At 45.7% G+C, this 17,588-nt stretch overlaps 1 protein-coding gene across 2 annotated transcripts in view; it reads right to left on the reverse strand.

Moving 5' to 3' along the window:
* The window catches only part of LOC140198115 (uncharacterized), a 38,958-nt gene extending 21,872 nt beyond the window's left edge, over nucleotides 1–17,086 (reverse strand). The window contains exons 1-4 of one of the 2 annotated variants that reach the window (XM_072259043.1): nucleotides 17,013–17,086; nucleotides 16,559–16,671; nucleotides 16,096–16,208; nucleotides 9,933–10,279 (exon numbers count right to left, since the gene is read on the reverse strand). In XM_072259043.1, the coding sequence (XP_072115144.1) occupies nucleotides 9,933–10,279; nucleotides 16,096–16,139 (391 nt within the window). In that variant the 5' untranslated portion in view covers nucleotides 16,140–16,208; nucleotides 16,559–16,671; nucleotides 17,013–17,086. Of the gene's footprint in view, nucleotides 1–9,848; nucleotides 10,280–12,383; nucleotides 12,499–16,095; nucleotides 16,209–16,558; nucleotides 16,672–17,012 lie in introns of those variants that run through there. The other variant, XR_011886101.1, reaches the window with a different exon arrangement.
* Nucleotides 17,087–17,588: the final 502 nt, after the last annotated feature.

Here is a 17,588-nt window from a genome sequence, read left to right on the forward strand (position 1 = left end):
GCCAAGCAACCAACTCACAAAATGGAGAACACAGTCACTTCATAAAATGGCAGCTTCCATCTCCACCCTTATGGCAAGCACAAAAGCATTGGTCTGTCTGCTTCCATTACCCTTAATTCATTCGATTGCAACATTCACTTCCATATTTCATATCCATCATGGCCAACGCTACCAATCCCTGGCTTCTCCCACAATGCTGAGGTATAGTCCAATTTACTAACTCATATCAAATGCCGAGTGACTGAACATTCTTGACCAACCGCCCACGTGGGACCTAGTCAAATGCCTTGCTAAAGTCCATGTAAACAACATCCACTGTCTTGCCTTCAGCAACTTTCTTGGTAATTTCTTCTTTAAGATTGTTTAGATGTGACCGATCACGCACGAAGCCGGGCTGACTATCCCTAATCAGTCCATGTCCCTGCAAGTACTTATGTATCTGCTCCCTTAGAATAGCATCCAATAAACTTTCCACTTCTATTGTCATCCTTAAACAACAGAATGACATTTGCTATCCTCCAATCCTTACCTGGTGCTAAGGGTGATTGCAATAGCACAACTATCATCCCTGCAATTTCTGCACTTGCCTCACACAGAGTCCAAGGGAACACATTGTCAGGTCCCTGGAGACTTATATACCCTAATTTGTCTTAAGACAGCAAACACTTCCTCCTCTGTAATCTGTCTCGTGTCCAAGTAGTCAATATTGTTTTGCCTCACTACAACAGACACTGTGTCCGTATTCTGAGTAAATGTAATTGCAAAAAAAATCCATTTAAGATCTCCCCCATCTCTTTTGGCTCCACGCAGGGATTACAATTCTGATCTTCCAGAAGACCAATTTTGTCCTATGCAATCCATTTTTTCCTAAGATACCTGTAGAATCCCTTCAGATTCTTCGTTACCTTTTCTACCAGGACAACCTCTTACCTCCTTTTAGCCCGGCTAATTTCTTTATTAAGTGTTCTCTTTCATTCCTTATACTCCATCAGCACCTCATTTACTCCTCTTTGCCTGTACCTGCTATGCCCTTCCTTTTTTTCCATAACCAGGGCCTGAATATCCCTTGAAATACAAGGTTCCTTAAACCTGTTATAATTCCATTTTATTCTGATAGGCACATACAAGATTTGTACTTTTCACTTTTGAAGGCCTCCCACTTACCAAGTACACCTTTATGAGAAAACAGCCATCCCAATCCACACTTGCCAGATCCTTTCTGCTACTATTAAAACTGGCCTTTCCCGAATTTGGAATCTCAACCCATGGGACGCTCAAAGCAGCTGCGCAGGTTGACTCTGTGGTTAAGAAGGCATACGGTGTATTGGCCTTCATCAATTGTGGAATTGAATTTAGGAGCCAAGGGGTAATGTTACAGCTATATAGGACCCTGGTCAGACCCCACTTGGGAGTATTGTGCTCGGTTCTGGTAGCCTCACTACAGGAAGGATGTGGGAGACATAGAAAGGGTGCAGAGGAGATTTATGAGGATGTTGTCTGGATTGGGGAGTATGCCTTATGAAAACAGGTTGAGTGAACTCGGCCTTTTCTCCTTGGAATGACGGAGGATGAGAGGTGATCTGATAGAGGTGTATAAGATGATGAGGGGCATTGATCATATGGATAGTCAGAGGCTTTTTCCCAGGGCTGAAATGGTTGCCACAAGAGGACACAGGTCTAAGGTGCTGGGGAGTAGGTACAGAGGAGATGTCAGGGGTAAGTTTTCTACTCAGAGAGTGGGGAGCACATGGAATGGGCTGCTGGCATCGATGGTGGAGGCAGATACAACAGGTTCTTTTAAGAGACTGTTGGATAGGTGCATAGAGCTTGGAAAAATAGAGGCCTATGGGTAAGCCTAGCAATTTCTAAGCTAGGGACATGTTCGGCACAACTTTGTGGGCCGAGGAGCCCGTATTGTGCTGTAGGTTTTCTCTGTTTCTAACCCATGGACCAGTCCTTTTTTTTCAATTTTGAACAAAGTGAATACAAAGGAATGTTTGCCACCTTTGAAATCTATGAAAATTCTGACCTAAGACCTAAACATTCCCAGATGACACACTGAGTAAACATTCTAACTTGCTTTAGCATCAAAGAGCGGCAGTGCCAGATCACATTCAGTTTCTCTATATAGTGTAAACAAAAACTATTTACTCATTAAATGTCCAGTAGTTTATGAAGGGAGAATCAAGTTGGGGAAGGAAGAGTCTCATCTGAGCTCTACAAAGACTTTTCTTTTACCTCTCTCTAGTTTCATATTTGAAGATGATTTCCCCTCTATCTTCAAAGTTTAAAGTTCAAATTAAATTTATTTGCATAGTACTATATGTTACCATATAATACTCTGAGATTCATTTTCTTTCAGTGATTCACAGTAGAACAGAGATACAATAGAATCAATGAAAACCTACACACAAAGTCTGACAAACAACCAATGTGTATAAGAAGATGAAAAAGACTAAAACAAAATAAATAATACTGAGAACATGAGTTGCAGACCCACGCATCGAGTCCACACACTGCTGAATTAGTTCAGTGCTAAGGTGAGTGAAGTTATTGACGCTGGTTCAGGAGTATATTTCAGATCATGACCCTGCATCACTTCACCAGATGCACAGACACAACCTGGAACTTCAACAAGTTTTGACCTGCTGAGTCCCAACATACTTGTATTCTGCTCCAGATCCCAGCACCAGCACTGTCTTGGGTCTCTGGATTTTATTGGCTTTGTTTACATGGAACGAAATGATTTGTAGAAATCCCATTTGTACCCCACTCATCCAGAATGGCTGTGGACATTGGAACCAATTGAAGCTGGAATGGTTGAGTATGGTTCATAATCAGATGGTACAATTATATATGGGCATTGTGGTCGCAGAGCATGGATACAAAAACACCAACCATCACCATACTGACCATCAAAGACCCATTGACACTAATCCTATTTATTCTTTCCCCACTTCCATCAACGCACCCTAAATATTACCACTCACCAACACAGGAGGGCAAATTTACATCGGCTAGTTAAGCCATCAACCTGTGGGTGGACACTGAAGCATCCAGAAAAAATGTGGTCAGAAACCGGAACACTCGGGAAAATCCATGTGTTCACTGGGAAAACGTGAAATCTCCACACAGACAGCAATGGAGGTCAGGACTGAACCCTGTGTATTGAAGCTATAAGACAGCAGTTTGACCAATCAGACAACAGTGACTCATCTCAATGTGAAATTAGAGTCTCAATACTGATTGACGGGGTAACCGCAGCAACAGGTGAACAGCATACAACATCTAAAGAAATGATTGCACATCTCCTGTACCTAATAAATTAACCACTAAGTATATATTCATAGTCTTCTGCTGCTGCAACCCATCCACTTCAAAGACTGGCGCGTTGTGCATTCAGAGATACTACTCTGCACACCACTGTTGAAATGCATGATTATTTGAGTTACTGTTGCCTTCCCCTCAGTCTGAACCAGTCTGGCCATTGTCCTGACCATTCTCATTAACAAGGTGTTTTTGCCGACAGAACAGCTACTCACTGGTTGTTTTGTATTGTTTTTCACATGATTCTCTGTAAACTCTAGACACTATTGTGTGTGCAAATCCCAGGGAATCAGCAGTTTCTGAGATACTCAAAGCAATCCATCTAGCACCAGCAATCATTCCATGGTCAAAGTCACTTCGATCCCATTTCTTTCTCATTCTGTTGTTTGGTATGAACAACAACTAAACCTCTTGACCATGTCTGCTTTGTTTTAGGCACTGTGTTGCTGCCACATGTGTTGCTGATTAGATATTTGCATTATGAACAGGAATGCAGGTGTACCTATTAAAGTGACCAGTAAGTGTATACTTACTTGGATTTCAGACCAGTCATAGACAGGAATTAGTGAGTGGGAATAAAGGACTCATTGTCTGGCTAGGAGGCTGGGTCAGGATAGGCTCCCATCTGATCACTTACCACATGGGAGGAAGTGAAGGTGAGGCCCTGGGAAGTGCTGTAGAAGACAGTGATGCAGGGGTATTGGTATATAGTTCCCTGAAAGTGGTGACACAGGTGACAGGGTGATGACAAGTCACCTGGCATGCTTGCCTTCATCAGTCAGTGTATTGAGTACAGACATTGTGATGTCTTTTATTTGCCCTGTTTATTTATTTGTTCATTTGTAGTCCTTTTATGTGTACTGCTGCAGCCAAACAACACACGTGTGATAATAAACCTGATTTTGATTCTAATGATACAGCCCTACCAGTCATTGTTAAGGCCACATTTGGAGTACCGCATATAGTCCTGGTCAGCCTGCTACTGGAAGGATGTCATTAAACTGGAGAGGGGATAACAAAGAGTTACGCGGATGGATGATCATGGGAGTGGAGGGTGTGAGCTGTAAGGACAGGCTGGAACTTATTTTCCCTGGGGCATTGGAAATTAAACTTTATAGAGGTTAATAAGTATAGAGGTGAAGCATAGATAGGCTGAATGATCACAATCCTTTTGGAATTGGAATGTATGCGGGATGGTTTTCTGAACCAACATGTTGAGGAGCCAACTAGAGAGCAGGCCATTCTAGACTGGGTATTGAGCAATGAGGAGGGGTTAGTTAGCAATCTTGTCGTGAGAGGCCCCTTGGGTAAGAGTGACCATAATATGGTGGAATTTTTCATTAAGACAGAGAGTGACTTAGTTAATTCAGAAACAAAGGTTCTGAAATTAAAGAAGGGTAACTTTGAAGGTATGAGATGTGAATTAGCTACGATAGACTAACAAATGATACTTAAAGGGTTGACGGTGGATATGCAATGGCAAGCATTTAAAGATCGCATGGATGAACTACAACAATTGTTCTTCCCAGTTTGGCAAAAGAATAAACCAGGGAAGGTAGTGCACCCGTGGCTGACAAGGGAAATTAGGGATAGTATCAATTCCAAAGAAGAAACATACAAATTAGCCACAAAAAGCAGCACACCTGAGGATTGGGAGAAATTCAGAGTCCAGCAGAGGAGGACAAAGGGCTTAATTAGGAAAGGGAAAAAAGATTATCAGAGAAAGCTGGCAGGGAACATAAAAACTGACTGTAAAAGCTTTTATAGATATGTGAAAAGAAAAAGATCGGTTAAGACAAATGTTGGTCCTTTACAGTCAGAAACAGGTGAATTGATCATGGGGAACAAGGACATTGCAGACCAATTGAATAACTACTTTGGTTCTGTCTTCACTAAGGAAGACATAAATAATCTTCCGGGAATAGTAGGGGACCGAGGGTCTAGTGAGATGGAGGAACTGGGGGAAATACGCTAGTAGGGAAGTGGTGTTAGGTAAATTGAAGGAATTAAAGGTAGATAAATCCCCAGGGCCAGATGGTCTGCATCCCAGAGTGCTTAAGGAAGTAGCCCAAGAAATAGTGGATGCATCAGTGATAATTTTTCAAAACTCTTTAGATTCTAGATTAGTTCCTGAGGATTGGAGGGTGGCTAATGTAACCCCACTTTTTAAAAAAAAGAGAGAGAGAGAAACCAGGGAATTATAGACCGTTAGCCTGACATCGGTGGTGGGGAAAATGCTAGAGTCAGTTATCAAAGATGTGATAACAGCACATTTGGAAAGCGGTGAAATCATTGGACAAAGTCAGCATGGATTGTTAGTAGAAACTCAGGTGGTGACGAGAGGGTGTACAGGAGTGAGATATGCCAACTAGTGGAATGGTGCAGCAGCGGCAACCTGGCGCTCAATGTCAGTACGACGAAAGAGCTGATTGTGGACTTCAGGAATGGTAAGAAGGAGCACATATCAATCATCATAGAGGGATCAGAAGTGGAGACAGTGAGCAGCTTCAAGTTCCTGGGTGTCAAGATCTCTGAGGATCTAACCTGGTCCCAACATATTGATGTAGTTATAAAGAAGGCAAGACAGCAGCTATACTTTATTAGGAGTTTAAAGAGATTTGGCATGTCAACAAATACACTCAAAAATTTCTATAGTTGTACCTTGCAGAACATTCTGACAGGCTGAATCACTATCTGGTATGGAGGGGCTACTGCACAGGACCAAAAGAAGCTGCAAAAGGTTGTAAATCTAATCAACTCCATCTTCGGCACTAGCCTACAAAGCACCCAGGACATTTCTAGGGAGCAGTGTTTCAGAAAGGCAGCGTCCATTATTAAGGACCTCCAGCATCCAAGGCATGGCCTTTTTTCACTTTTACCATCAGGTAGGAGGTACAGAAGCCTGAAGGCACACACTCAGTGATTCAGTACGAGCTTCTTCCCCTCTGAAATCCGATTCCCAAATGGACATTGAAGCTTTGGACAACACCTCACTTTTTTTTTAATATATAGTTTTTCTGTTTTTGCACTTTTTAAAAAAATCTATTCAATATTTGTAATTGATTTACTTGTTTACTTATTATGTTTTATTTTATGTATTATTTTTTTCTCTCTGCTAGATTATGTATTGCATTATAGTCAATAGACAATAGGTGCAGGAGTAGGCCATTCGGCCCTTTGAGCTAGCATCGCCATTCACTGTGATCATGGCTGATCATCCACTATCCGTATCCAGTTCCTGCCTTATCCCCGTAACCTTTGATTCCGCTATCTTTAAGAGCTCTATCCATCTCTTTTTTGAAAGCATCCAGAGACTTGGCCTCCACAGCCTTCTGGGGCAGAGCATTCCATACATCCACCACTCTCTGGGTGAAAAAGTTTTTCCTCAACTCCGTTCTAAATGGCCTACCCCTTATTCTTAAACTGTGGCCTTTGGTTCTGGACTCACCCATCAGTGGGAACATGCTCCCTGCCTCCAGCGTGTCCAATCCCTTAATGATCTTATATGTTTCAATAAGATCCCCTCTCAGCCTTCTAAATTCCAGAGTATACAAGCCCAGTCGCTCCAATCTTTCGACATATGACAGTCCCGCCATCCCGGGAATTAACCTTGTGAACCTACGCTGCAATCCCTCAATAACAAGAATGTCCTTCCTCAAATTTGGAGACCAAAACTGCACACAATACTCCAGGTGTGGTCTCACCAGGGCCCTGTACAGCTGCAGAAGGACCTATTTTCTCATTGAACTGTTGCTGCTGAGTTAACAAATTTCATGTCACTTGCCAGTAATAATAAAACGGATTCTGAGGCGCTGCCTCAGCCAAGGCTCGAACTAGCAACCTTCAAATCACTAGATGAATGCCTTAACCACTTGGCCACGTGCAAACATGTGCCTATATATATAAAAGAAGGGGGGGAGGGAGGGGGAGAGAGGGATGAGAGAGAGAGAGAGATGGGGGGATGAGAGTGAGAGACGGGGAATGAGAGAGAGAGACAGGGGATGAGAGAGAGAGAGAGAGGGGTTGAGAGAGGGCGGTTGACAGAGAGAGAGGGGTGAGAGTGAGAGGGGGTGAGAGAGAGGCAGGGTGAGAGAGAGGTTTGAGAGAGAGAGGGGTTGAGAGAGAGAGGGGTTGAGAGGGGGGGTTGACAGAGAGAGAGGGGTGGTGAGAGAGGGAGGTGAGAGTGAGAGGGGGGTGGTGAGAGAGGGGGGTTGAGAGAGAGGGGGGTTGAGAGAGAGGGGGGTGAGAGAGAAGGGGGGTGAGAGAGAGGGGGGTGGTGAGAGAGGGGGGTGAGAGAGGGGGGGTGAGAGGGGGGTGAGAGAGAGAGGGGGTGAGGGGGTAGTGAGAGAGAGAGGTTTGAGAGAGAGAGGAGTTGAGAGAGAGAGAGAGAGGGTTGAGAGAGAGAAAGGGGTTGAGAGAGAGAAGGGTTGAGAGAGAGGGGGTTGACAGAGAGAGAGGGGGATGGTGAGGGGGAGAGAGAGAGAGAGGGGTGAGGGGGGTGAGAGGGGGTGTTGAGAGAGGGGGGTGAGAGAGGGGGGTTGAGAAAGAGAGGGTTGAGAGAGAGAGAGGGGGGTGAGGGGGGGTGAGAGACGGGGGTGAGAGAGAGGGGTAAGAGAGCGGGGTTGAGAGAGAGAGGGGTTGAGGGGGGGAGAAAGAGGGGGAGAGAGAGGGGGGTGAGAGGGGGTGAGAGAGAGGGAGGTGAGAGAGAGGGGGGGTGAGAGAGGGGGGTTGAGAGAGAGAGGGTTGAGAGAGAGGGGGTGAAAGAGAGGGTTGAGGGAGAGGGGGTGAAAGAGAGGGGGGGTGAGAGAGAGGGGGGTGAAAGAGAAGGGGATGAAAGAGAGGGGGTTGAGAGAGGGGGGTTGAGACGGAGAGTGGGTTGAGAGAGAGAGAGGATTGACAGAGAGAGAGGGTTGAGAGAGAGAGAGAGAGAGAGAGAGAGAGAGAGAGAGAGAGCGAGAGGGGTTGATGGAGAGGTTGACAGAGAGAGGGGGGTGGTGAGAGAGGGGGTGAGAAAGGGGGGGGTGAGAGGGGGTGAGAGAGAGAGGGGGTGAGGGGGTAGTGAGAGAGAGAGGGTTGAGAGAGAGGGGGTGAGGGGGGGTGAGGGAGAGGGGGGTTGAGAGAGGGGGGTGAAGGGGAGAGGGGGTGAGAGAAGGAGGATGAGAGAGACGGAGGTGAGGGGGGGTGAAGGGGGGGTTGAGAGAGAGAGAGGGGGGCTGGTGGGAGAGAGGGTGGTGAGAGAGAGGGGGGGGTGAGACAGAGAGGGGGGTGAGAGAGAGGGGGTGAGAGAGAGGGGGTTGAGAGAGAGGGGGTGAGAGAGAGGGGGTGAGAGAGAGGGGGTTGAGAGAGAGAGGGTTGAGAGAAGGAAAGGGTTGAGAGAGAGAGAGCTGACAGAGAGAGAGAGTTGACAGAGAGAGAGGGTTGAGAGAGAGAGAGAGAGAGAGTTGACAGAGAGAGAGGGTTGAGAGAGAGAAAGGGTAGAGAGAGACAGAGAGAGAGAGAGAGAGAGAGAAACAAACAAGAGGTTAGAGTAGGGATATGAGGCAGATGGAAAATGATGTTGGCATGATAATTACAGCCGACGAACTGGAAAAATGTTTTGCGTCAGTCTTCACTGCGAAAGACACGAGTAGTATGCCTGAAGTTTGAGCATGTCCGGGGCAGCACTTGTTGCAGTTGCTATTAGCAGGGACATGGTGCTTGGGAGGCTGAATGGTCTGAAGGTGGATAAGTCACCTGCATCTGATGGACCACACCCCAGGGTTCTAAATTAGCTAGCTGAAAATATTATACAGGCATTAGTAATGATCTTTCAAGAATCTCTGGTTCTGGAGGACTGGAAAATTTCAAACGTCACTTCACCCCTCAAGAAGGGAGAGAGGCAGAATTTACAGAATTATGGTCAATTAGCCTGACCTCGGTGGTTTGGAAAACATTGGAATTCATAACTAAGGATGTGGTTTCAGTGTACTTGGAGGCACATGATAAGCAAGCATAATTCAGCCTGGTTTCCTAATTGGGATATCTTGCCTGACAAATCTGTCGGAATTCTTAGAAGAAACAATAAGTCAAAGGAGAATCAGTGGGTATTGTGTACTTGCGTTTCCAGAAAGCCTTTGACAAGGTGTAACACATGACACTAAACAAGATAAGAGACCAAGCTATCACAGGAACGGTTCTAGCATGGATAGAGAATTGGCTGATTGACAGGAGGCAAAGAGTGGAAATTAAGGGATATTTGGATAAGCTGCTGGTAACTAGTGGTGTTCCACAGGGATCTGAGTTGGCACCACTTCCTTTTAAAGGTTTCAAAGGTACACTTAATATCAGAGAAATGTATACATCTTTCCTGAAATGCTTTTTATCGCAACCATCCATGAAAATAGAGGAGTGCCCCAAAGAATAAAGGACAATCAAAAGTTAGAACCCAAAGTGTTCCCCCAGCACCGCCTTCCCGCGCATAAGTGGCAGCAAGCAACAATCCCCCTCCCCCCGCCAGCAAAAAAAAGCATCTGCACCCGCCAACGACCACTCAGGCATGAGCACAGCAACAGCAAAGACACAGACTTGCAGTTACCCAAAGACGTTTCACCCAGTTTTCGACATACCACAGGGTCTCTCTCTCTCTCCCTCTAATAAGGGAGAAAGAGATGTCTCTGTTTTCACAGCGAGCAGGGAGACATAACAAATGACTTGCTGGTTTACGATGTTAAAAGTCCGCCACGTCGCTTTTTTTCGAGCCCTGTGACCAAAGATCACGAGTCTCTGGACACACAGCCACAGATATTCCGACTTCCCCAATGAACCTAGGCTTCCAAAGCCAAGCCGAATATTTAGGCCCAGCTTTTGGCGTGCTGAACAACTGCGGCCAGTTATGAAACTCTGAGAGTGGCTCCGAATCCTGCAAGGAACCGAAGTCAGCATGTAACTCCAGGTCAGGGTCTTCAAGAGAACCCTGAAAGGGAAAAATAAAGATATTAAAGATGGAAATAGAGCTGCTTCCAAAGATGCAAGCAAAGCAGTCGCCGTTTAACGCCATCATCTCTCTGCTCCACCTTCTTAACATTGTATGTCAGCTATTTGGATGATGAAATTGATCGCTCTGTGGCCAAGTTTGTAGACAATATAAATATAGGTGGAGGGGCAGGTAGTGTTGAGGAAGCAGGGAGGGTCCAGAAGGACTTAGACAGATTTGGATGTGGCAGATGGAATACAGTATTGGGAAGTGTACAGTCATGCACTTTGATAGAAGAAAAGCGTAGACTACTTTATAAATGGGGAGAAAATTCAAAACTCCGAAGTGCAAATGGATTTGGGAGCCCTCGTGCAAGATTCCCTGAAGGTTAATTTGCAGGATGAATTGGTGGTGAGGAAAGCAAATGCAATATCAGCATTCATTTCAAGAGGACTAGAATATAGAAGCAAGGATGTAATGCTGAGGCTTGAGAAGGCACTGGTGAGGCCTCACTTGTAGCATTGCGATCAGTTTTGGCCCCCTTATTTAAGAAAGGATTTGCTGACATTGGAGAGGGTTCAGAGGAGGTTTATGAGAATGATTTAGGGAATGAAAGGGTTATCATATGAGCAACGATATAAGGCTCTGGGCCTCTACTCATTGGATTTTAGAAGAATGAGGGTGGGAAATCATTGAAACTTATCAAATGTTGAAAGGCCTATAGAAACATATAAAACCTACTGCACAATACAGGCCCTTTGGCCCACAAATTTGTGCCGAACATGTCCCTACCTTAAGAATTACTAGGCTTACCTATAGCCCTCTATTTTTCTAAGCCCCAGGTACCTATCCAAAAGTCTCTTTAAAGACCCTATTGTATCTGCCTCCACCACCGCTGCTGGCAGCCCATTCCATGCACTCACCATTTTCTGAGTAAAAAACTTAACCCTGACACCTCCTCTGTACCTACTCCCCAGCACCTTAAACCTGTGCCCTCTTGTGGCAACCATTTCAGTCCTGGGAAAAAGCCTCTGACTATCCACACGATCAATGCCTCTCATCTGCCACACCTCTTATAGGTCATATCTCATCCTCCGTCGCTCCAAGGAGAAAAGGCCGAGTTCACGCAACCTATTCTCAGAAGTCATGCTCCCCAATCCAGGCAACATTCTTGTAAATCTCCTCTGCACCCATTCTATGGCTTCCACATCCTTCCTGTAGTGAGGTGACCAGAACTGAGCACAGTACTCCAAGTGGGGTGTGACCAGGGTCCAACATAGCTGCAACATTACCTCTCGGCTCCTAAATTCAATTCCACGATTGATGAAGGCCAATACACTGTACACCTTCTTAACCACAGAGTCAACCTGTGCAGCTGCTTTGAGCGTCCTATGGACTCTGACCCCAAGATCCCTCTGTTCCTCCATACTGCCAAAGGTCTTACCATTAATACTACATTCAGGCCTAGATAGAGTGGATGTCGAACTGGGGGCACGGTCTCAAAATAGAAGAATGCCCATTTAGAACAGAGGTGAGGAGTTTAATCTGTGGTTGTTGCTGCAGGCGGCTGTGGAGGCCTGACCGTTGGGTGTAGTTAAGACGAAGGTTGATAGGTTCTTAATTTGTCAGATTGTGAAAGGTTCTGGAGAAAAAGCTAAGAGAATGGGTTTTAAAGGGAAGTGGATCAGCCATGATGGACTGGCAGAGCAGACCCGATGGGCCGAATAGCCTAATTCCGCTCTGATGTCTCATGGAAAGCTGAGAGTGACATGGGTTAAACAGAGAGGCAAATGAAAGATGTTCTGGGGACAACTTCTTGGCACTGTGGTCAAGGGGCTGTTTTAGGTGCTGCATAACTGTTAATCAGTTAATATGGAACCAACAGGGTGAACGAAGGGACTCTCACCTATTTGGCTCCTGATAAATGAGGACCTGTAATGCCTTTTCAGGATCACCCCGGGTCAGTGCGGGTTTGCAACGTGACCGGAAGAGGGCAAGAGCATTAACCAGGTTTTCTCGGCTCCGGCTCCTGCTCCTGCCTGTGATTGTATGACCGTATCTCCACTGGAGGCAGCCAGCGGTTTAGAGCGACCGAGTTACCTACCAATGACCTCCAAGGAGCGGGGCCTGTGAATCGCAGCCCGTTTCGCTCAGTCATTTCCCCCTGAAAACAAAAGCGCGCCCCTCGGGCTCGCAGCATATTGCCGAGCCCCATAGCTCTTGCTGCTCTCTGTGACGACGCGCTTCCTGCTATTGCAGCCGCCCAGAGCCCTTGGGCTGCATCTGCCGAAACCACATGACTGCAGCTCTGCTCCGAGCACCGAGCTAGCCGGGAGGGAGGGGGTTGTATTAGAGAGTACGTGTGTGTAGGAGAGGGGGAAGAGTGTAGACCTCGGGGTAACGGATAAATCGGTGTATATGTATGTATGTGCGGAGAAAGACAATAATATATGGGAGCAGAATTAAGGCCATTCAGGTTATCGAATCTGCCTCGCCATTTGATCATGGCTGATCCATTTCCCTCTCAATACCATTTTCCTGCCTTCACCAACCACCCCCCCCCCCACCGTAACCTTTCACGCTGTGACCAAACAAGAACCTATCAACCTCTGCCTTAATTACTCCTGGGGTCTTGTCTATGCCTATCAACATTCGATAGGTTTCAATGAGATCGACCGTCAATCTTCTAAACTCAGGCCAACACAGGCCCAGATCCATCATACGCGCCTCATACGTTCTCTTTCATCCCTGGGATCATTTTCATGACCCTCCTCTGAACCCACTCAAATGCGGTGCATCTTTTTTTAGGTAAGGGACCCAGAACGCCTCAATGTTCTCAGTGCAGTCTGACCAATGCCTTATAAAGCCACATTCTTTCTTTCATATTCATGTCCTCCCGACATGAATGCTAATATTGCATTTGCCTTCCTCATCATCAACTCAAACTGCAAGCTAACCTTTAGGGAATCCTGCACAAGGACTCCCAAGTGCCATTGCACCTTGTTAAGCAGCCTCATGTGTGGCCCATTGTAAAAGGCCTTCTGAAAATCCTCGGAGCAATATCCACTAACTCTCTTCAGTCCATCCTGCGTGTTATTTCTACAAAGAATTCCAACAGATTTGCCTGGCAAGATTTTCCCTTGAGGAAACCGTGCTGACTTTGGCCTATTTTACCATGTAACTCCAAGAACCCTGAAACCTCATCTTTCAAAATTGACTTCAATATGCCCTCTCGTTTGCTTATATGCTCTGTTTGACTTACCTTGTCTGCCACAGTTGCCTCATCCTCCCTTTGGAATACTTCTTCTCTGGGATTTATCTATCCTGCACCTTCAGAATTGCTGACAGAAATTCCAGCCATTGCTGTTCCTAATAGAGCCCTCTTCCACTTAACTTTGGCTGAGTCCTCCCTCATGCCTCTGTAATTCCTTTTCCTCCACTGGAATACTGATACATCTGACTTTAACTTCGCCTTCTCAAGCTGCAGGGTGAATTCTATCATATTATGATCACTGCCTCCTAAGTGTCCCTTTTTGTTATGATCTCGAACCAAATCTGGTTCATTGCACAACACCAAATCCACAACTCCCTTTTCCCTGGTGGGCCCAAGCACAACCTGCTCTAAATGCCGTCATGTAAGCATTTTACAAATTCCCTCGGCACCCAGCACCAACCTGATTTTTCCAATCTACCTGCACACTGAAATCTCCTATGAGTATCGTTTCATTGCCCTTTTTACATAACTTTCCTATCTCCTGTTGTAATTTGTGCCCTACATCCTGGCCACTATTTGGAGCCCCATATATAACTCACAAGAGGTTTTTTTTTACCCTTACAGTTCCTTAACCGTATCCACAAGTTCCTCATCTATGTTACCCCTTTCTAAGAATTTGATTTCATTTTTCCCCCATAGGAGTCCTCCCAGCAGCCTGTGCTTTCGATATGATGTGTATTCTTGGATGCTGAACTCTAAACTCTGATCTTCTTTCAGCCATCACTCAGCGATGCCCGTAACGTCATACCTGTCGATCTCTAACTGTGCTACAAGACCATCTACCTTATTGTGTGCATGCAGATATAAACCTTCAGTCCTATATTCATCACTCTTATTGATTTTGCCTCTGTTACACTTCAGCTCCTCCCACTGACTGCAATTTTGGCATTTTATCTGCCTGTTCTTCTGCACCATCTCACTACATGCTGCATCTCCTTGTATACCAGGTGCCCCATCCTCAGCTCTATCACTCTGGTTCTCATCCCCCCTGTTAAATTAGGTTAAACCCTCCACAACAGCGCTCACAAGGTTATTGTTCAGATGTAACCTGTACTATTTTGTATAGCTCATACATTACCCAGAAGAGTCCCAATAATCCAGAATATTGAGAGAATCCCTCCTGGACTAATTTTTGGCCACACATTCATCTGCAAAATTATCCAACTCTAACCTCCCTATATTCCCTCTCCAGGACTTCATACCTTTTGCTAGCTATGTTTTTGGTACCAAAGTGCACCACGACTTCAAGCTGTTCACCCTCCCCCTTCAGAATACTGTGGACCTGATCTGACACATTCCTGAGCATGACACGTGGGACAACATACCATCCGGGTGACCCTTTCACGTCCACAGAATCTCCAGTCTACCGCTCTAACTATGGAATCCCCTCTCACTACTGCACTCCTGTTGCCCCTCCCAACCCCCCAACTTCCATGCTGAGCCACAGAGCCAGACTCATTGCTGGAGACCAGGTTACTGTGTTTCCCCCTGTAAGTTGCACCCCCCCCCCCAACTGTATCCAAAGCAGTATACTTATTATTGAGGTGTACAGCCACAGGGCAACTCTGCGCTTGGCTGTGAGAATCAAAAATGCTGGAAATATGAGCCAATTTTAGGAATTCTATGGGCACATCATCACCTGCTCTTTGAAACACATTATGTTTCTTTGTCATTCCGACCCTCCCCTAGCAAGCTGGCCCCCACCTACCTCAGACATTGACAAATGTTTGGGGAACTGAGCAGATCCATGGAGAATTTATCAAACAGCATGCATGGAGAAGAATAAGCAGTCAATGTTTCACTGCTAGACTCTTAATCAGGACTGGAAAGGAATGGGGTAAATGTCAGAATAAAGAGGTGCAGGAAGTGGGAGGACTACAGACCAGCAGATGAAAGGTGAGACCAGGTAAGGGGAAAGAAGTAAGAAGCTGAGAACTGATAGGTTGAAGAGGTAAGGGGCAGTGAAGAAGGAATCTGATAGGAAAAGAGAGTGGGCGATGAAATAAATAGAAGGAAAAGGGAAACAAGAGGGAAGCTCAGTGGGTCAGGCGGCATCTGTTGAGGGAAGTGGAGAGTCGATGTTTTGGTTTGAGCCCTGAAGGAGTACAGGGGATGTATCCATGACAAAGAGTTGGTGGAAAGGGCTGGAAGGTGAAAGATGGATCCAGGTGAGCTGGAGTGATAGGCAGATGAGGGATGGGAGATTGGGAATGGCAACAGAGTTGAAGGCAACAGTGGATGATGGTAACTGATAGGAATGGTAGATGAGCCATGGAACTAAATAAGGGAAGTGAGGAGGGAAGTGGGAGGTTTCTGTGCATAATGGAGACATAGAGTGAATGGAGGAGGTAAAGGGGGCAACATGATGTCAGACTGTTGTGTGTGTAGGAAGAACAGAGCAAATCCAGAGGACCAGCCCCTCATGTTCCTGCTGGGTGTCTACAGTCTGACAGTATGAACATTGAATTCTCCAATTTCAGGTAACCTGCTCACTCTCTGCATCTTTTCTCCTCCTGGTCTATCCAGATCCTCCTATACTCACCACAGTGCCATCACCCTCTTCCTTTCCTCATTAGAGATGTTCATGCAGGAATGTCTCAGCGCGATAGAGGTGCATGCAGAAAGAGAGATATGGAATAGGGGGCAGTGCTTGACCTGTTTCAAGAGATTACAAACATTCATAAGGCACAGGTTGCTTTCGTGTTCAGCATTGAAATAGTCCTCAGATGGAAACTTTGAGTACAGATTCAACATGATATTTTACCAATATTCTGTATGTGAGGTTAACCTCTCTGCAGGGCTACACTATGTTCAGTTTATGGCTTCACACCATGACCTTTAGATGAAGTGATAAACTACCTGTCTTTTAAGGCTTTTGAATGTGAGAAACCGAGACCTTTATCTCTGTCTGGGTTGCTGTATATGACCATCAAAGAATCTTAACTGTTTGACAATTTGTGTTTATACCTTGCACTTTTATTAGCTTTGTGAAAACGGTTGGTTACCTTCTGAATAAAAGCTTGGTGGGTGAGCTATTTCTTCAACACAGCAGGTCGAGCAGCAACTGTGGTTCCAAATGGTGTAAGGCAATAGTTTAAGTCAATGTCCTGCATCAGGGCTGAGAGGGAAGAGGAAAAGTAGCCAATTAAGTATGGGAAAGAGGTAGGTAGGAGATGAGAAACTGGAAATTACCTCTATCAATTTCCTTGCTAAATACTGCAAACCACTGTCAAATTTTCTTCACTTCTCAGTCATCCTGCTGCATGTCGACTCAAAATCTTGACGCCCCCTTCGCCTGCACAGATGCTGATCGGTCCATTGATTACAGCATCTGCAGCCCCTTTTGTCTCTTGGTATTTCTTCAGCAGTGAGTGCATTAGCACACACTATAACTGTAAACAACAGGAATTCTGCAGATGCTGGAAATTCAAGCATGATTTTAAGTTCCCTGGCCCTCACCGCTTTATTTTCACCATGGATGTCCAGTCCTTATATACTTCCATCCCCCATCAGGAAGGTCTCAAAGCTTTACGCTTCTTTTTGGATTCCAGACCTAATCAGTTCCCCTCTACCACCACTCTGCCCCGTCTAGCGGAATTAGTCCTTACTCTTAATAATTTCTCCTTTGGCTCCTCCCACTTCCTCCAAACTAAAGGTGTAGCTATGGGCACCCGTATGGGTCCCAGCTATGCCTGCCTTTTTCTTGGGTTTGTGGAACAATCTATGTTCCGTGCCTATTCTGGTATCTGTCCCCCACTTTTCCTTCGCTACATCGACGACTGAATTGGCGCTGCTTCCTGCACGCATGCAGAACTCGTTGACTTTATTAACTTTCACCCTGCCCTCAAGTTTACCTGGTCCATTTCCGACACCTCCCTCCCCTTTCTAGATCTTTCTGTCTCTGTCTCTGGAGACAGCTTATCCACTGATGTCTACTATAAGCCTACTGACTCTCACAGCTATCTGGACTATTCCTCTTCTCACCCTGTCTCTTGCAAAAACGCCATCCCCTTCTCGCAATTCCTCCGTCTCCGC

Source organism: Mobula birostris, chromosome 5, assembly GCF_030028105.1.
Source record: "Mobula birostris isolate sMobBir1 chromosome 5, sMobBir1.hap1, whole genome shotgun sequence".
Classification (NCBI taxonomy): domain Eukaryota; kingdom Metazoa; phylum Chordata; class Chondrichthyes; order Myliobatiformes; family Myliobatidae; genus Mobula; species Mobula birostris.